This window comes from Hirundo rustica, chromosome 2, assembly GCF_015227805.2.
Source record: "Hirundo rustica isolate bHirRus1 chromosome 2, bHirRus1.pri.v3, whole genome shotgun sequence".
Taxonomy (NCBI): domain Eukaryota; kingdom Metazoa; phylum Chordata; class Aves; order Passeriformes; family Hirundinidae; genus Hirundo; species Hirundo rustica.
This window is the reverse complement of record NC_053451.1, coordinates 27,236,863-27,257,457: the sequence shown is the minus strand read 5'-3', so window position 1 is coordinate 27,257,457 and position 20,595 is coordinate 27,236,863. Positions and strand designations below refer to the sequence as shown.

General features: G+C 42.4%; 1 protein-coding gene across 2 annotated transcripts in view; it reads right to left on the bottom strand.

Moving 5' to 3' along the window:
- ATP6V1A (ATPase H+ transporting V1 subunit A) overlaps positions 1-20,595 on the bottom strand; it is a 30,455-nt gene that overhangs the window by 6,961 nt on the left and 2,899 nt on the right. Inside the window, exons 1-12 of one of the 2 annotated variants that reach the window (XM_040088784.2) lie at positions 14,359-15,194; positions 10,682-10,776; positions 8,901-9,029; positions 7,199-7,413; positions 6,358-6,495; positions 5,714-5,865; positions 4,740-4,902; positions 3,375-3,483; positions 2,436-2,558; positions 2,232-2,346; positions 1,079-1,142; positions 134-337 (exon numbers count right to left, since the gene is read on the bottom strand). In XM_040088784.2, the coding sequence (XP_039944718.1) occupies positions 134-337; positions 1,079-1,142; positions 2,232-2,346; positions 2,436-2,558; positions 3,375-3,483; positions 4,740-4,902; positions 5,714-5,865; positions 6,358-6,495; positions 7,199-7,413; positions 8,901-9,029; positions 10,682-10,763 (1,494 nt within the window). In that variant the 5' untranslated portion in view covers positions 10,764-10,776; positions 14,359-15,194. Of the gene's footprint in view, positions 1-133; positions 338-1,078; positions 1,143-2,231; positions 2,347-2,435; positions 2,559-3,374; positions 3,484-4,739; positions 4,903-5,713; positions 5,866-6,357; positions 6,496-7,198; positions 7,414-8,900; positions 9,030-10,681; positions 10,777-14,358; positions 15,195-20,595 lie in introns of those variants that run through there. The other variant, XM_040088777.2, reaches the window with a different exon arrangement.

Genomic DNA, 20,595 nt, shown 5'->3' with positions numbered 1-20,595 from the left:
GAGTCTGATATCTCCCAGTGATCTTTCTGTGCAATGCAGTATCCATCGGGTCTGCTCTACAACATGGCCAAAAGCCTGCACTAACCATAAGGAAATGGAGGATGGCTCAATGAGACCACATCTGGTCACTCACCTTCCCCACGAGCTGCACAATCTCTGCAAGGTCCTCTTCCTCCTGTAGGATCTCTTTGGCCTTTGTCCTGAGAGGGACAAATTCTGTGAAATGCTTGTCGTAGTACTCGTCCAGGGCTCGCGTATATTTGCTGTAGCTGATCAGCCAGTTCACAGATGGGAAGTGCTTGCGCTGTGCCAGCTTCTTATCCAGGCCCCAGAAAACCTGCCAGAAGCCAGAAAGGTCAATCGGCTCACCAAATCAAAAGTGAACTCAAATAATTGAAGGCTATTAAAAAAAAAAATACAGAGAGCAAGTCGAGCAAGTTGGAGTTAATGCAGCATGGCAAAGGCTTCACAAATGGAAGCCTGTGAGCTCGGTAACTATAGCAGTGACATTCAAATAACACTTCTCAAAAAATGATGCAACTTTTAAGCTGAGTTCAGATCTATTCAGCTTGAGGCTGCTCATGAGGGAGCAGTCAGCCATAGTAAAGTCAATAATGGAGTCTAAGTAAAGCAGAGACTGGATAGATGTAACTGCTTCTCCCAAAACTGCAAACGGTTGCAAGACACTCCCAATCAGCTTCTCTGAGGATTTTTTGTGGTTTCAGTGTGGGTTCAATGCACCTGTTTCAAGAGTGGTCTGCTTTCCATATCAGCTGGAATAGATACATTTCCAATGCAGCTCAACGGGCAGCATGTAGAAAGCACAGAGATATCCCTGAGCAGGCAGTGCTGGAAGGAATTGCTGCCGTCACTCCCTCTTCCAAAGGGATCTCAAACACATCAGTTTGAGACCATCTCACAAGGTCGCCTTTTACAGTGCTAGAACATTTTCCAAAACACCTACAACGCTGTCTTTGTCAAAGCTCTCCCATCTCAGTCACTGGCACAAATGTGCTGAAGTACAACCATCTGGAGTCTAACAAAGTGGACAGAAGAGCTGCAACACTGTGGGACATACCTGAACAATGCCCAGGGTAGCAGATGTGACAGGATCCGAGAAGTCACCACCTGGGGGAGAGACACTGAGCAGGAAGAGATAGGGAAAGGTTATCAGAGTTGCTTTCACAGTTCAAACTGAAGTACTGAACATGTGACTGACTGCACAGCTCTGTGCAGAGAAACCAGAAAGTCAACATGATTTCAAGTAAATAACAGACTGCAATATGTTTGCAGTATGTGCTTGATTACCCACACAGGGGTAATATCAAGCATGCCATAAAATAGTTACCTCAGTGACTGATTGACAGTATTGAGGTGTAATTTCAGTCACGTTAGCTCCAGGTATTAACTCCAGCTTGGATCATCAAACCTGTCTCAACTGGAACAGATTCAGCAAGAGTGCTGATAGAACATCATGTGCAGTGATTTTACAGGAAACAATATCCCAATTTGAAATTATTTTTGATATTCACCTATACAGTAACTACTTCATTTGTGCTTGACACTCCAATACACGCCTTCCCAGAGATTAAAAAAAATAGTCTTCCAATCTCAAAAGCAGAAGGCCCTTATATGAGCATGTTGTGAACAGCAGACCTAAGAAGAGCAAAATATCAGCTCTGGGTGATCTTGCAGATGCCAGAGGCCCTCCTGAAAACACAGGGAATCCACTTTGCCCAGGGTATGATACACAAACCAGTATCACCTAGGAGAATGCCTGCGGACAACATGCTTTTCACAGCACATCACAACTTGAGATATACTGCTCCATGGAATTCTACTCTGTTTGAGCATAAGAGTCATGATCCATTGTGCCCCCAAGTGCACACCCTGCTGCTCTAACTGCCCCTTCTCTCCTGCTCTGAGCATGGCTTGACATACTTTTCAGAGTGCTCTAACGACATTTTTCCCTGAGCCACTTGATCCGATTGCTGTGTCTGATTCCACAGAGCTACCTGTCCACACTCATTCCTTCTGCCCCCACACGCAATTTAGCAGCAGTTCTGGGTGAACAGAGACTAAGCATCTACCTACTCATTCCCCTATTTTTAAGTGCTGCAGCTGCACAGAGCAACAAGACCTTTTTGTCTGGAAAGAAAAGGTACCGTGTCATACAAAAACAGCGAGGAGGAGCTGCAGCCAGTGCAGAGGCAAAGCAAAGCAACACTCACGCTCCAACAATGCTGACGCTGCCTTCCCTCTCGGGATTTCCCAGACACTTCACTCTCCCGGCTCGCTCATAGAAAGAGGCCAGACGGGCACCGAGGTAGGCTGGATAACCGCTGTCTGCAAACACCAGCACACAGAGATTCTGTCAAAGGCTCACAGTTTGAAGGGCTGCATTTACCAGACTGGACTGAGGAAGGATTACTCACCAGCTGGCATTTCAGCCAGTCGCCCTGAGATTTCCCTGAGAGCCTCAGCCCATCGGGAAGTAGAGTCTGCCATCATGCTGACATGGTAGCCCATGTCCCGGAAATACTCAGACAGGGTGATTCCTGCAACAAAGACAACAGCGTGCTGCAGGATACAGTTCAGAAAGGAATTCTGTGCTTATATGTTGCCAGAAAGATGCAAATAAACCAGATTATTTGAGTTTAAATTTTGATAGAAATGGATGATGGAAGTTAGTTTCTTCCTGCTTATGTCCTCACTGTTTTGGTGGGTTTTTTTGCTGTTGCTGTTTATTTCTTCTCATTCTCCTCATTTTTTGTTTATGAGCCACTCAGATTCATCTGACATTCACGTGTATTTCCTTGAAGAGACACTGCAATGTCACTGATGCTACTCTTTCCCTCACTGAAACCATGAACAAAGACTCTTCTTACTGTAAAAAGTCTCCTTCCCTTTCAAAACACCAGAATACAAGAGTGAGAAAAGAGTGTTTTATCTGAATTATCTGACAACTGTTCATAAAAAAGAACTTTTAAAAAGCTTTTAAGAGGCTGCAAAGGAAAGATTAGTCTGCCAGCTCAGAGAATACTATTTCTGTCCATTAAGTGGCTGTACTTGTCAGTAAAAAGCTAGTCAAAACCTAAAGCTTACAGAATTAACACATGCAGAAAACCTACACAAGCCCTGGCACAGAGTGCTCACCTTACAAACAAAATTTACTCAGTCTTCAGAAATGGTAATTATATGCATGCAAGTCAAATTCAATTAAGATCCTAAGACTTGGTGCAGGCAAAGTCTGAAAGGGTTTACTTCTGAAACTAGACAGGCTTTTTGATATGGCCATCTCAGGAACCAAAAATACTAGAGCATGATACCTTCCTTTATACATACAACTTTCTCTATCCTCTTGTAAATCTTACCAGTATAGATGGAGGCTTCTCTGGCAGCCACAGGCATGTTGGAAGTGTTTGCTACCAGAGCTGTTCTCTTCATGATGCTTTCTACCTTGCCATCAACTTCCATTGTTAACTAAAATGCAAGAAAAGGAAAAACACCCAAACTGTAACAGTAGCAAGGTTTTTTTGTTAATTTTTAGCTGCTTGGGGTTTTTTTTCTACTGTTTTACTTGCCTTGTATCAGGATACTTTCCTCACAGCTATTCTACCAAGAGCAGAGATGAGATTCAAAATTTTAGGATACGTTGGTTTGTCTTTCAGACCGCACACAGCTTAACTTTCGAATGCACATGCTTAAGCCTCACCTCATCTTCTGCAACTGCCAAATCCCTGTTGATCCCATTCAAATAAGTAATGTCAAACCCACTGCACAAGGAAGCACACTGTCCTCTCTCAGATTTCCAGGCTGAAAGAGCTAAACATTTTTAGCCTCCTGTCTAAAGTCTATTAGGAATCAGAGAGCTTTTTCCCCAGTCTACAAGAAGCCAAGTTAGTATTTCACAACTGGACATAAAACCACATTTTTAATCTCAATGCCTTACAAGCACCTGAACAACAGAATGCACACCTTGACATTTCACCCAGAATTCCACTTATGAATACCCTGGGATTTACCTTCTTCAAGGCCACCTTAGCTTGACTTTCCCACCTTGTCACAAATTAACACACCCAAGCTTTTTACCCCTTCTTTCTGACAGTGAAGTTTCCACCCGACAGTTCTTACTATCTGACCCTGGCAGAACAACTTCACCAAAACATTAGTAACAGGTACAAGAACTGGTAAATCTGTTGCTTGGTTGTTGTTTTTTTCGGTGGGGCGGTTGTGGGGGGTTTTTTGTTTGTGTTTTTTTGTTTGTTTGCTTTTATTTGCTTTTGTTTTGTTTTTGGTTTTTTTTATTATTAACAAGGTACTTTCTATTTCATTCAAAAAGTATTCCAAAGCTTAACATGTCAAACTAATATCTGGCAACTGCATCACCACTCTGCAACTTGTAAATGGATGCTGCATTTCCTATGCATGGTCAAGTTAGAGACATGACCAGTGACAGGTGAGATGCTTATAACTGTGCTAAATTCTTCTCTGACATTCATTCCGGCTTTATTTTAAACAACTTAGAAGGTACACCCAAAAACTAGTCCAGATGTTTATTGAGGGGCCAACTGAAATAATTCTTGAGCAAGCCAAAAGGGATTTTTGCCTAAGCTTCAAGGCAGGCAAGATGATCTTTTCAAGTCACTCTACCAACATGATTTTCACTCGATTACAATACCAGTATGATAGCAAGTCTTCCCAGGAAGGTTTAATCTCCATGAAATCTCCATACTAACCTCAGGGAAATCTCTCAGTACTTCAGACATTTCATTTCCTCGTTCTCCACAGCCTACATAAATGATGACATCGCTGTTGGAGTACTTTGAAAGAGACTGTGAGATCACAGTCTTTCCACAACCAAATGCCCCAGGAATCGCTGTTGTACCCCCTTGTACACACCTGAGTAAAGAAAAAGGACTCTGATTTGCAAGGGACTAAAAAGCAGCTCTTTCCCATCTTAGAATATATTTTCCACTAGAATTCCCTCATCAAAAGCAGAATGACAGGAGTCATATTCAATGTTCTAGGTGAGAAACACAGAGGTATTTCACTAAATCAAGAAATCGAGGGATTAAACCATCCTTTTCTCCTATCCTTGAAGTATGTGACTTATGCTGACATGACAGCATGACTTTTGGGCTTGAAACATAGCAGTTTTCACAGCTAGAAGGAGTGATGGAATGCAAATGCTAAGAAAAGAACAACTGTACTTAGCTGTGCATTATAGAATAAGCTGCACAATACTTTAGGACCAAAATAACTGAATTTGGTGTCTTAAAACTTAGCTGCTTAAATGAGCAGCTTGTGTTATAGTTAAGTGCAACCGTTTTCCTAAATGGCATCCTCAAAATCATTAGAAACTACACATCCTCAAGATCATGGAAAGATATCCTACTCATGCATTCACATGAAGATAGCAAGCTTGAAAGTTCTAGCCTTTCTACAGACGTGACATGGTAATGTTAAGTTTATGCATGTCCAGTCTTTTCTAAATTAATGCACTGGAACAGTTTTGTTAAACTTCCTTTTTCCACCAGTGGGTTCACCTGCCAAATAAACACGAGAAGTTCAGCTAAATATTTTTGAAGATTATGCTGTGACTCACGGTGAAAGCTTACCCTTAAAAAACCTATGGCTCTAAGGCCTCCTGCCTCTGCCTCCCCTTAAGAGAGAGGTTTCTTACACAGTAGAAGATAAAGGAAGTACTTACGGGAAGAGGGCATCCAGGACTCGTTGGCCAGTTAATAAAGGATGATTGGCTGGTAACTTCTCGGTAACGGGACGGACTTGACGTACAGGCCACACCTGCACCATAGTGAACTTCTCCTTCACGCCTTCAAACTCCAGCTCTAACACAACATCCTAACAGAGGGCACCAGACATGAGGTAAGCAAACAGCTGCACGCCGGATCAGCACACAAATTCTCATTTTAACTACTCTGCACAGGCTTTTGGCAACACCACAGACCTCAACATGCAATCATCACCTCCCAAGGGAAGGCTCTTTCCCATCATTTAGAAAGCCACTGGGAAAAACAGTGCAAGATACAGCATACATTAAAAATATGCTTTTGAAGAGGAACTGAGTTTTTTACAAATCCCTAAGATACTGCAGGTCCCCACAGAGGTTATCAAACATGGCACAGGGAGGTGCCATTGGGAAGCCATATACATAGAAAGTAGCTGCACAAAATAAGAATGTAACGCCTGCAGGCAGGGTAGCAGAAGTGATCATTAACTCGGACACTTTGTTGCATGAAACACTTCAGCCGGCCTCAGGCAGAACAGAAAGAGTACGTCAACCTTATAAGAGAGACATGGAATATACCAGCAACTGCTGTTTGGGAGACTTACTGAAGTGTCATAGTTTCCTGGAGGAGCAATGTACGTAACTGTACCCCTATTCCGTGGGGGCAGCATGATTTTGTGTTTGATCAGGGAATTTTCATTCACCACACCATAAATATCTCCGCCAGTGATGTGGCTGCCAACCTAAAATCAGAACAGGTCTGTTAGTCATGACTTTTAAAAAAGAATCTTGACAAACTGTAAAAAATACTACAGCTATTAAGTCTAGCACTGTGATTACCCCTTTTAAAAATTCCTTGTTACAGCACAGTAGCTCATTTACACAACTCATTACTCCAACAGCATTGCTAGCAACACTATCTGTGCTCAAGTGCCTTTCAAGGCTCAGACAGGAGCAATTACTGACAGACAAAAGGAATTTTCCTCGTTTCTTCTCCACCTCTCAACCTCATGTGCTATGAAGAGAAAGGAGAGCGTATGCTAACCTGCAGGGTTGGAAAAAAGATGCCGCAAAGGGCTAAAGCCATGACACTTTCCAGCCTTAAGACTACCTTCCCCATTTGCAAAATGCATGCTGCAGTCATACTTTCTTGCTCAGGTAACACCTGCTCCTGCTAATGCTTACTGCAATTCCACGAGTTTTCTCTGAGGTTTGATAAAGACATTAAAACTCTGTAAATTTCTCATATGCAGCAGCAACACACCGTAAGTCACATCAAGTAAGTTTTGGCAATCCCCATCCAGTCTCATGCATCACTACCACCTCCTAGCACTCCTTTTTGCAAACTTCAATAAATGTAGCATTAACCACCGGTCCCACACTGCTCCAGGTGTAAGCTCTGGGGGCAGAGGAGCCGGAGGGGAACACGGGATTGTCAGAACCTACCCGCAGATTTTTGGAAGGTGTGAAGTCCCATTTGATATCTCGGCTCAAAGCTGACACGTTGACACCTCTAGGGATATAGATGCTTTTGGTCAGAGTGCTGATGTCTGAGAGAGGTCTCTGGATACCATCAAAAATGGCTCCCATAATGCCAGGCCCCAGTTCCACTGAGAGGGGCTTCCCAGTACGGAGCACAGGATCTCCTACAGAGACACCAGCTAAAGATTTGCTGAGGAAAAGTTCATCCAGAACAAGGGAAAGAAACCAGGCAGAATTCATCAGGTTTGTAACATCACACTCTCAAACCCCTTTTCTGACTGTTACACATCACCGTTTGAGAAGCATGTAGGCTTTATTCTAAATTCTGAATTTGATCAAACAGCAAAGTTCACTGCTCAGAGTTTTTATTTATCCTCTAGAGAGGCAAAGTAGTGACAAACATTCTGCTTTACGATCAGTTGTTCAAGTCAACTGCTGTTGGCAACTAATGTCAACTAATATGGATGAGTTCACTGGAGTTCCAGGCAGTGGGATGACAGAACATCACACATTTCTTACATCTTCAAACCTAGAAAACAGATTAGGCTGTTTAAGTCAGATAATGTTATGAAATTTGGAATTTTTCACTTCAGAATTTGTTTAGAGAGTACAACTGTTTTGATCTTGAGCTCTGCACAGCTTTTTTTCAACTTTGTCTAAGACCAGCACTACTGCCCTCCAGTCTTGTATCAAGCTGTCAGGTCTATGCACTACCTAAGCTCCAAAGATGCACAATGGACTTTTCTCTGCAAAAGGCCAGCTCCTTGGCAGAAGGGCCTGCCAGAACACAAATGAAACCTCCAAAACTTACACAAAATTCAAGTGATTAAATCCAAGTTGACTTCAGAGAGGCCTATGACTCCTGCTGAGTTTCCGCTCAACAGGAAATTAAAAGTAAACTATACTCAAACTTGTTCCATGTACTGATGGAAAGCCACTTGATACTGTAACAATGATGCTATCTAAATGATAAATTATTAGGCAGAGACAGGACCTAGTCAGCAGTTTAGCACCAAGCTCCTAATAACCAAGGTTTGGGAGCCAGCACAGCCTTTTTCCTAGGCTCTACAGATACATTTCCCCGCCTCGGGGAGGGGAAAGAGGCCTGGCTTCAAGTTTTATGACTCCTTTTCTGACATTCTCTCATACATACATATATATGCAATAAAAAATATATTTTATGTTGCCTAGATTTTAGAATGCTGCATCACAACTGGACCAAGATGCTGTTAAGCCCACTGCAGAAGAAAAAGTGTAATCTATCATGCTTGGCAAAATACTTTGTCCAGAAGAAGGCATCTTGCCCACTTTACATTTCTTATTTAGGCATTATACAAGCACAGCTATCAAAAGGAAGGAAAAAGATGCAATAAATATTGCTTAGTTTTGCCATTTACAATTGACACTTGTCAACTGCCTTAACAAAGAGGTATTAAAATGCACTTGAATTCTAAGGTACACTTTGATTTCCAGTGAAAAAGAAACTCCTCACTACACAGCCACACAAGGTAAGATTCACCTCAAAACCATCAACACTTACAAAATGCAGCACAGATGTCCTGCCAGCATCCTAGGCACCGAGGGCTTATTTCCATCCTCTTTATTTACCCTGATCACCATCGCTGTGGACAGCCTGGCAGCACAGAGGGAGCAGTGAAAAGGATACATGTTTCTTCATACACCTGGACAGTTGCCAGATCACCTTCCAGGCGGATGATCTCCCCCACCAGCTCGCTGTGTCCCACTCGCACCAGCTCGTACATGGCAGCCCCGGCCATGTTGCAGGCCGTCACCACTGCAAAAGACGGGCACACAGGTGAGTGATTTTTCCTGCAGCTCGGGAAATCGAACCATCAAAAGGCAGGAAGAACTGCACAGCATAAACCTGGCGTTCACCCATATCACACACACACTCCTGGCTTCACAAAAGAATGCTGCAACTCCTGGCATTTCTAGTTTAGAAGTCAAAATAATTAAGTTTTCCTACACTGCCTTTATCCAGAATAAGAGGGCACTATGAGAAGGCAGTAATTCACAGGACAATTCAGGCCATAATTTCTCTTATCTTTCCTGACAGATTGCAAACGTTGAGGGCGTGAGATGCCGTGAACTTTGACAAACAAGTCCTATAGGCATTTCTTCCCTTGCAGTGAGCTGGGCCACGTTCTCATCTGACTAAATTAAAACACACAAGAAAATGGCAAAACTCGCCCAATGCCCGGTAGTTACATAAACCTGTGGTTGGGGGCCAGCATTTTCAAGTCACTTAAACTTCTGTGTACCTTGACAGCATCTGTATGCTAACAAAAACATGGACAGATCAAGCCAAGGCACCTGCTAAATACCCTTGTGATGCCTAGAAAGCTTTTAAGAAAGCACTATTTTTTGCTTTATTTTGTAGAAAAGCGAGGTCTATCTTACGGCTTTTTTTTGAATTAACTTTCAACAGATGAAGACTGTTGTGCAGCATGTTTTGGGCCTGAAACTTCCTGTTGCTTTGAGTTAGATTTCAGCAGGTCATACATGGAGTCCTGGCTGCTTTAGAACCAAATTTATTATGTCTTGTATATTATGATCACAGTAATGAACACAGGGTTCACATATTTACACAAAATACATTTTCCACTCCTTGAGAAAGAAAGCTGTGTCAGTTTAAAATTGTTTCTAAGTACCACTTCTGCAGTTATAGAATTTGCAGTTAAAAAACTTGTGCCTATTTAGGTAGGAAATTTCTTATTCATCAAATACATTGCATTAACAAAAATACTTGCTGATCTGTTCTCATATTCCCACCCTTTCCTTCAGCTCTTGAAGAGAATGCAGGAGGGAGCAGAAAAGCCAGTAGAGTCTGCATGTATTCAAAAGCTGTTGCTAACAGAGCCTAAACTATTTCAGCTGATAAAGATGAAGGAAGAGTCCTCCTTCTCCCAGTTGCACTATCACCACATCCTATCACCTTCCCTGACTCCTGTGGCTCCTTGCTGAGCTCCCACAGCCCATGGTGCAGTAAACAGAACAGCTTGATACTAACAGGGGTCTTCTGAGGACCTCAAAAAGCACAGGGGCAGACTTTCAGTGAGAATGGACTATATATTTCATACCCTTTTAGAGAAGCTTAGCACACTGGGCCCTGCAGATTTCCAACCAAGGGGCTTTATCTGCCTTTGTTGTTATTACTGTTGTTTTTATTCAACTGCCTGCTCCTCCTCATTACATTTTTAAAAAAGGTTAATTAATAGTAACATCTTGTTAGCAGTTTTTTTAATAGTTTATCAGACTATAAGTCAGTAATCCTTGAAGTCTCCCACCCCCACCCCCCCCCCCAAAAAAAAAACAAGATGAAAACCACCATCCAGAGCTCTTTTATACTTCTCTGCTTTCAAGTGAAGATTAACAGGATCCTAGAAAAAACAAAATTTATTACTTCCTTTACAAAGTAATACCTACCAGGTCCTGAAACTCCGTAAACATAGCCAACAAAAGCCTCTCTGTCCTCATCACGGATTTTGGGGAGTTTGGAGAAGTCCATTTTGCCTGTTCAACTGAACAAAAGAAAAAAATAAGAGTCGGTCCTGAAGAACACACACATGTAGTAAGTTCCTCCTCTTCCCTCTTGTTACCCTGGTTTTTCTGAGTTTCTTTATTAGCCTTTTGATTTTCATAAATGGAGTCAGATCTTTTAGTTACTGTACAATATTAGAGCAGTTTTCTACCTTTCCCACAGATGTAATATAAACAAATCCTTTGTTTTTCATTCTCTGTCCTTTGTTTGCATATTTCTAACCTGAAAACAATTGTAACTGACAATTGGTCTGGCCACTGAGGCTGAGGGGTGGAAACCCCAAAAAGCTAATTTTCTGCTAGACTCACAAATGTATAAAAAGTAAAAATAAACAAAGGGGGTCTTCTTCTCTTGGCTCTCTCAGCTGTGAGCTGGGATCGGAAGGACCTCTGCCTTGCGAAATCTCTTGTCTGCGTGTGACTGCTTTGTGTGTCTCGGTGACATCCTCTGCTCTCTTATTTCCAGTTAAAAAGAATTCTGAGCTCATAGCCTGAAGCACCTTAACCACTATAATGTTAAAGCTGTAAAAAGTGAAAAACTGATTTAAACAAACAGAAGATCTGAGATTCCTTATTGCAGAAACACAGGGGTAGAACATCACTCTGTAATATGCTTCGCAGAATGCTTCTGAATTAAAAAGATGCAGTGTAACAATGCCCGAACTGTTGCACTGTTTTTAAGCTCAGTAATAGGATATTTAAACAACAGAAAATCTCTTTTGTAATCCACATATCATTACCCTCCTTCAAAATACGGAGTTTTCCATGATTCTGAGTGAGCAAGAGAATGTTCTGGGTCTGCTTTATTGCCACCGGTCTCAAAAATGCAATACTACAAATATTAATTGTGCAAATTCAATTTTTGCTATCTTAAGGCGCTGAATCACAGTATTTAGAGGAAGAAACACAGATTTCACCAGCACACAAACACGTGAGTCTTTTCTACGTGTCTCACAGCTACGTATTACCCAGTCTTTGCTGTCAGTGAAACACACGGAGCATTACAGAAGAATTGTGCTGAATAATGGCCAAAACCCCCAGTTTGCAACAGCTAAACAACAGGCAGTCATGTCTTGCCAGTAACTGTTTAGTGAATTGAAACAAGTGGCACTGGGAAAGCTGTTTTATCACCAGACTTCCTCCATCCATGCTTGTCCTCTGGCCGACAGTCCGGATGTCCTGCTTCCAGTGCGGCTCAGAGATTTAATGGTGTTGCTTTGTGAGCCCTTATCATGCTGTGTGTTACCTTGGAAACTGATGGGTGTTGGAGAACTGCAAGTCCACACTCTTCCCATTTCTCCTGTACAGACACACTTAGGACACAGCACTGGTGAAAGGCGCACTGTGGCAGCTTAAAAACCTGCCCCACGTACAATAAGCAAGACAACTCCATTGCCACCCCTTCCAGCACAATTAAAGGATATGTCTTTGCCTATTCTTTGGGAGCAGAAGCTGACTTCTGCTGTTCTTGAAATCCTGCAGCTGTTTTCCAGCTTTTTAATACAAGTCCTCTGCCCCTCGGCCTCTTTACTGACCTGTAAGTTTTAAATTGGTGGGACTGCTCTGTAAGAAAAATATCTCCCATGATTCCAAACCCCTGTTCATCCTGATGGAATAGGTTCTTCCAGGCTCCATGTCTCTGTGGAATGTACTGTCAATCATGGCTGCCACTGATTTATTCCACAGCAGCCACCAAAACAGTGGATCATGGCTCAGTCACCACCAGCTTGGAGCAGACCTCCCAATGGTCTTGAGCCCAAAGGCTAGGCCAGACATCCATTAGATCCCTCTACCCTCCATAGCCATAGGTTATCTTTCACACTTCCCGGTGTTTAGACCCAGGAGACAATTTTAATTTCACTGCTTTTTTGTCAAATGGCAGAGGGGAGGTCCTTGCAAAGCAATCTGCAGTTCCTGAGCAGCTGGTATGAGCTGGTTCTGATCTAACATAACTAAAACATTGCAAAACTCAAGCAAGCACAATTGCTGTTCACACCGAATGAAGCAGCTGCTAAATCCAAATATAAATACAAAACCGAATTAAACATTTACTTCACTATACCGTACAGAACAACGTCCAGTGTCCTACTACCACCACCATCTCTAAAAGCACAGTAGAGTGTTAAACCACATTCTCATAACTCAATTAGTGACACAGCTTGGCAATCAGACAACGTCCCATATAAAAGAGTCAAATTACAAAGGCCAGAAAAAGCAGGAACGCTGGGCCAGTTTCAATTTAAATTATCTTTTCCTCATAATCAAAATCTGCTTGAAGCCACTGTTTATCTTTCAGGGAGGCAAGTAAGAACCTCAGAACAGCCATTGTGCAGTTAAATGGCAACATCCTGACAGCCAGCACCTGCCTCTCTTGCTCCTGTGGCTGCTCTGCTCCCTCTCTCTTCCTACAGCCACATTTCCAAATTACTGGCCAAGCCAAGTAAAAGAGCAGGGCATTCCTCCACTAGACCACCAAGCAACACACTAATAAACCCTGTCTTTACCATGATCTCCAGCATCTGCACCAACAGCTTTTAAACACATACCTATTAATTATTTCAAGTGTGAAAGGTGTGAATTCTTTCTCACCTTCATCTCACCTCCCCTACACCTCCAAAGTACAGTCTACACAAAGCCAGTGCCCACTCAGCCAGGCTGACTTCTTTTTAAAGGGGCTACAGGTCTCTTAACACTGAATACAAATTAGGGAAATAAAGAAAGAAAAAAAAAAAAAAGGTGCTGTTATTTATCTCTGCATCATTCTCTTGTGCTTCTGTACTAGCACTACAGATTTCCAATTTATATGGAAAAGTCCTTGAGGGCCAAAATGCTGCCTTACCTTTCTACCCTGTTAGATATTTTCATTGCTAGTACTCAAGGAAAATGAAATTCCCTAAAGCATATATGTACCCCAGAAACTATGGTAGGTGACCATTTTATAAATCTTCAGAGCCCCTGAGGCCTTCGAAAGGCCTCTTGCCAACATGGGATATTAGGCTCTATATGCAGTTCCCTCCTACAGAAGTCCACTAGCACACCTACATAGGATATTAGCTTAATTTTAATTTCCTTATGAGTAAAGATGCATCTTTTATCCTTTACAATTTCTATCTTCCTTATCTAAGACAGTTCACCAACTGATTTCAAAAATGCTCTTAAGCTCTAGCAGTCATATTCTGATTAATAGTAGCAGAAATCAAAGTAGTACTTGCAGCAGAACCTTCTCTGACTAAAAGGTGATTTATTACACTGATTTTAAAGTCCTAATTAAACAAGAAAGAGCCCATAACCTCAGCTTTCTATCTTGGTTTCTCTCCAGCACAGTAATCTGGTTAAACAGTAGCCCCAAAAATCTAACTGCCCCGCTCTCAGTGTTGGAGAAACCCATTTTCCTTCACCGCTCCTGGGTTTTGCATCTAACATTCGATCAGATGCAGAATTTACACGGCCTTAACACAAAGATCTTGTAGAAATTCAGACTCCGGTGCGGTTTTTACAAGAAGCCCTCTCGCAGCAAGGAAGAAAACCTACGACAATTTTGTCACATGAACGCAGATCCTTACCTTATTTTGCAGAAGCAGGGAGTACCAAAAACCCACGGGCCCGGTTGGAAAAGCTAGAATTCAGCAGCGAAGCATCGCCGCCCGCGAAATAATCGTCCTTCTAGTGCCCCTACACAGAGGGCTGAGAAAGCCTTGCTGCAGAGGGGAACGAGATTTCTGCCACACAGCAGAGGCACAGCCACCTGACTTGATGAGTCATCAGTCTCTCCCTCTCTCCCACCAGCGCCGAGGAATGCCGCAATAGCAATCCCAGCCACCTCGAGCGCGGCTCGGCTCCCATCCGTGCCCTCCCGACCGCACAGGACCCAGCACAAGAATCCAGGGCCTTCGGCGTTAAGGCCCTCCGAAAAAGCCGGGAATGCCAACGTCCCGAATGGTGCATACAAGTACTGGAAAATCCTTGAAAGTGGTGCGTGTTTTCTGCTGGAATCCCTTCACCTGCCGGCCCTGCGGTGTAACACAGCCGTGTCAGTGTGTGTGCCCTGCTCTGGAAGAGCTTAACAGAGCAACTGTTTAACAACAGACTGCGCAGGGAGGCGCCGAACACACGCAACACTTGAGCGTGTCGAACAATATCGATTGCCTCCAGGAGTCTGGTGGGGCTTCCTTATGCTCAGAAGCCCTTCCCCTGGCCAGCAGAAGCGCCAATGCAATTGCACCTCAACAAAGCAGAGAGCTGTGCCACCCTGAGTGAGAGCTGCTGGAATCTTTTCAGAGATCGACAGGCACTGCCCCGTATGCTGAACGGAACACGAGCAGCTGTGTGATCCCTCCCTGAGAACCTGCATGAGGCTGAAGAGTTCCCCAGAGTCTTCACAACTTCTCAAGTCCATCTTCACAAGTTCTAGGATTACCAACACTTCCAATGTTGTAGCAGTAATTTGGAAGCAGCAGCGTTACATCAGGAAGTCACCAGTGCTAGGATTCATTCTGCTGGAATAACTTTGAACTTGAAGGTCATAGATTTTCGTATATCTGAAACAGACTAACGTGTTTTGATTTCCAAGGGTAGAAAAATGGAGTCAGAATACAAGCCCTTACATATGATACCCAGGAAAGCTTAATAGGCATGAACCATAAAATGTGGCCAAAGGAAATTTCCACAGAAAAATCATACCTCCTCCTCTTCTTAGTAAAAACTTGGACTTTACAGGACAGTAAAAATCACCACCCACACTGGAAAATCAGTTAGTGTCACATTGGAGTGATGTTTCAGATTCGAGACTGCCAACATTAACTGTGCACACCTGAGCAGACTCTGGCACAGTGCATAAATCCCAGTGTCCAGCTGCCTGAAGATCTGTTTCAAGGGCCTCATAAACAACAGGATAATCACTGCCACAGATGTCCTGTAACAAGGACAGTTTCTACTTCCCCTTCTAACAGATGATAGCTTTAAGAGGAAGTATTAAAAAAAAAAAAAAAAATACAGTGCCCGAATTACTAGACAAATGCAGAAGTTTGGCAGCATTTTCGTATCTAGAATTTCGGATATTGTCCCACAAAAAACAACACACCCAGAACTCTAACACAGGACACTGTGAAAGGAAGCCAAATAGTATTCTCAGGAAACCTGTTCCTTCCTACTATGCAGTTATAATTTTACTGTAACACAGCAAGGAAAATTACTCCAGATTTCTCAGTCACTAAACAACTGTATTGCTGAGGTTGGAAGACACCTCTGGCAATCACCTACTTCCAACGCCCTGCTCCACACAGGCTGATGTAGGCTGCTCGGGGCCACATCCAGATGCATTTTGATTACCCCCAGAGCTTAAGACACCACAATTCTCTGGGCAACCTGTTCCAGTGTTTAGCCACCCTCGCAGTAAAAAATGTTTTCCTATGTTTAAAAGGAATTCCCAATATTTCAGTTTGTCCCCATTGTGTCATGTTACTTCAGCAGGTATCACTGAGAAGAGTCTGGCTCCAACCTCTTTGCTCCCTCCCATCAGGTGTTTATATACTTTACAATAAGATTCTCAGAGCCTTCCTTTCCTGAGACTACACAATCCCAGCTCTCTCATCTGCTTTTCCTACCTCCAAATGCTGAACAGTCTTTGTGGCTCTTTTCTGGATGCACACCATTAAGCCACATCTTTCTTCTACTGGTGAACTCAGAACCAGACACAGCGCTCTAAATGTGGTTTCCATCAAGTTTAACCAAGGTGAAAAATCTCCTCCTTGAACCTGTTGGTGGGATTCTTCCAAACACAGCCCAGGATGGTGCTGGCTGCCTTTGCCACAAGGGCACATTGCCAGCTGATGTTCAGCTTGGGGATCCCCAGCTTTTTTGCACTCAGTCAGTCCTCAGCCTGCAGCAGGCTATGTGGTTATTGTGCCTCAGGTGCAGGACTTGGCATTTCCCTTTGTCAAACTTCATGGGATGCCTGTCAGCCAATTTTTCCAGTGTGTCCAGATCCCTCTGTATCAAACACCTTCCAAGTGTGTCATCTGCACTCTATGAAACCAGGCAGAGTCACGTCCTGTGCTCAACACAACCATGTGGCTCAGTCTTCTCATGACACAGACAGTGTGAAGTGAACAGCACCAACCCTCCTGCCATAAGCTCTGAGCTAGAAAGATTATACCTCAACTCAACAATATGGACATTTTTCCATTTAGTTATTCATTCAATTTCGGTTGTCACGGTGCCCTTTGAGGCCACCTCTGCTCTAGATAAATCTGGAACCTGCTTAAGTGATGCTCAGCTACATACTGTGGACTTGTCTGCAACCCTACAAAACCATTCATCTTTCACATAACTTGTTCCTTGGGTTCCTGTAAGCCCGTTCCTCTCACATGAGGCCTGCTCTGCTCAGCACATGTACACATAACTCCATGTGTATTCAAGGAAAGAGAATTATGCTGCCACTGTCACTGCAGCACATGATGACTACAAAGTGAGACCATGAGACACTGAATTCTTTAAGTTCACCACAAGCTCCTACCGTCCTCTTCCTAAAAACAGATGGGGGCTTACCTATGGGCATGCCAATACATACAAGTGTGATAATTGAAACAAACATCATGCCTTGCATCCAAACTAAAGACATACCAATATATTTATATTTGATACCTCTATACAAGAAGTACATATTCCTAAAGCAAGGGTGTGAAGTCTGTTCATGCAAGATGTACCACCATCACAAGCTGTTACTCAAGCACCCAAGCTTTTTTTCAGCACCTTGGGAAATTCCTTCAGTCAGCCTAGAACAATACCAGAACAAAGCTGTTTGAACATGACCAAGGTCAGGGGAAAAGATAAAACTAGACAGAAAGGCTGGCAAGGGATACTGCATAACTGCTTTGATCCACTGAAGATCTGATCAGCTCAGTAAATAAGCTGCCTTCAAACATCAAACACTACAGCTATCATGCTATATCTAGAACTGATAAAAGACTCTAGCTAAACCCTAGTATTAAAATACTTCTGTTACTAGAGAAAACTACATTGTCCATGCGAAAAAAATGTTCATCAACTGACTCATATGCTACGATTTTCCATAATAGGGTTTTATATACCAATTCTTTCCTCTCAGCTGAGGCTTCTCCAGAGGAGGAAATTGATGAGCCTTTCCTTAGTTCTTACTTGCTACACTGCTTCACTATTTTATTAGTGTAAAAAATTTGACATTCCTTTCAGCCTGCTACACATTCTGCCCTTCCTTTGGCTTGACAGACTTTCACACAAAATAAAGATCTAATGCAACCGAAATCCAAACCATAATACAGAACACTAATGCAAAATTCATTTCTGTGTTCTACAGTGACCTTCTTTTCTTATCCTGATCCTGTCATCTAGCTGCTAGGGCTGAAAAGTTCTGCAGCCATCTGCTCAGCACAATGCTCAGTCATTTCCTCTAGATGAACAGTTTTTATGAACCTCACTAACATTACTGCTAGACTAAAACCCACCCTAGCTTTTATTAAGTAAAAGGCACTTGATTTTCAGGTGTATTTGGCACTGTTACCTGAAATACTTTTTGTTGCTCTAACCTTTAAGATGACAAACATTAAAATGAAATGAATACATAGCTGTAAGCAACTAGACCAGCAAACTTTAGTAAAGTTCAGCAGTTCAGCACTCTCTCTTCTGAAGAGTTGAAGATCTTACCTCAACAGATAAAACAGACAAAAGGTGTGCAATTTTACAAAACCACTGTTGCTAGATTTTTAAGTCAGGCTCAGTTTTACATGCAGAATCACAGGAGTTGTTTGGACTCATTAAAACACAACGTCTCCTCTTTAAGTCTCACTAACCCCTTCTCCCCAGGTGTAATGGTTAAAATACTGAGCATGAGTTTGGAACAAACATTTCATCATTACACTTAAGTTTCAGATCACCTCTAAAGTTAGGATATCATGGAATCTTCAGTTTATTATGCAAGGTATTTGACAACTAGTTTGAAGAGTTGAACCAGGAGTGAGCCTGCATGAAAGTCTTTGAGAAAGATCCAATATCCCTAGCAGATAGAAGGACTTTTTAATAGCACATTTGGTAAAATGAAACACCTGGTGGGAACCACAGCACACCTATTGGCACTGGATTCCAGTAAAAGGAAATTAAGTGGAGGTTAACTTTTCTTGTAATGGAAAACTGCATCTTTATGTTTTAAAGCAAGTTGAGCTACATTTGGAAATTTTATGTTCAATTACCTCAAGTATTTACAGCTTCTTTAGAACAGCCAGAGGCCTTCCAACATATTAAATTTTAACAGTGTTTAAACTACATATTGTGGTTGTCTGAATATCTACTAGCTTATGCAAATTTATCTCATGATAACAAAACCCTCAAAATTTCAAGGCCCTATAGGCAATTCACGTAATAGAATTGCCTATTTAGACATCTTTATCAATAGAGTCTGCAGTTACTCTGAAAAACCATCTTAGGGTTTTTTCTGAAGGGTTGCTTTTTAAGGTCTTACCTTCAGAGTGGAAATAAAGCAATGATACAGTGTAACAAGAACCAAATGTTTGTCCCCCTAACTGAAGTCCTTGGAATATGTAGTTTCTTTGCTCAGATATTAAAAAACTGTCAAGCCATTCTTCAGGCTCTTACACAAAACTTGAATACTTGAAACTTTTTGTCCAGTTATAAGTTATTCCCATAAGGGCACAGCTCTCTCTCTATGAAGTCCATGGCTTTTCCCATATCCTCTCTATACCTCCTCACACACAACCATCCCAACCACAACAGAACTGCTCTTCAGCTTATGGCACAGAACACAGACCAGCATCACGGACATCCAAACCACCTCTCTTTTACATGAGCCACCAGAAACCACTTCAGTAAGCAAGCATAGCTTACAGCAGCCTTAAGATAGGACACAGCATTTTCACAGCACACATTCTGGCATTTTTCTTGGGAAATCTGTCTGGCAGAAACACAGTTGGGCACAGCAGCCAGCTGAAACTCACCAGAGCACCAACATGTCAACCTGGCTACGAGAATCTGTACAACAAGAGCACTTTTCAATTGATTAGAAAGGACAAAGATAAGGCTTTTATATTACAGAGACCTTCCTGAACACCACCTCTCTCAAACATTTGTATCTGGGTCTATTTTCAGCAGGCTTTTTTGTTCATTTACCTGCTCAGCACAATGAGTATCAGTTAACTGGGGCAGCTTCCCATACCAGTTTTGGTCCTTGCTGATTACTTTTGATTTGAACATAACAGACTCCCCAAAATGCTGTAAACTACGACAAAATTAAAAGGGGGGCCACTGCCAGACAAATTATTTCTGAACAGAGTGAGCAGTGACACTGAATTTAACCATTACACAAGCTCAGAGGAGTAGTCAAGCCGACGAACCAAGCAAATAAATTCAGCAGCTAAAACCAGTCGTTATCTGCCATTTGGTTAAATGGTAGTAACAAGGTCTGTTAGGCTTTCAGGATCTATCCATATACATCTTACTAGTTTTCAAATAAGTGTAACATTTCAGTAAAGCCAGGCCGTGGCAGACAAAGTCTATCAGAACAGCTGTATAATAACGTACGGCCATCTAAAAAGATGTCAGCAAATGGTCAATGTTTCTAAAATATGGGGGTGTTCAACTTGAGAGCTTGACAATCACAGGAGAAGTAAATGCTTGGATGAAATAAAATGACCAACCAAAAAATATTTATGAGAGCACAGAACTTAATGCCATGAGGGATGACCAAACCCAGGAATTTGGTATAAGCTTAGCTGTCCACTCCCAAAGAGAAGAATGGAGTAAGCACATCAAAG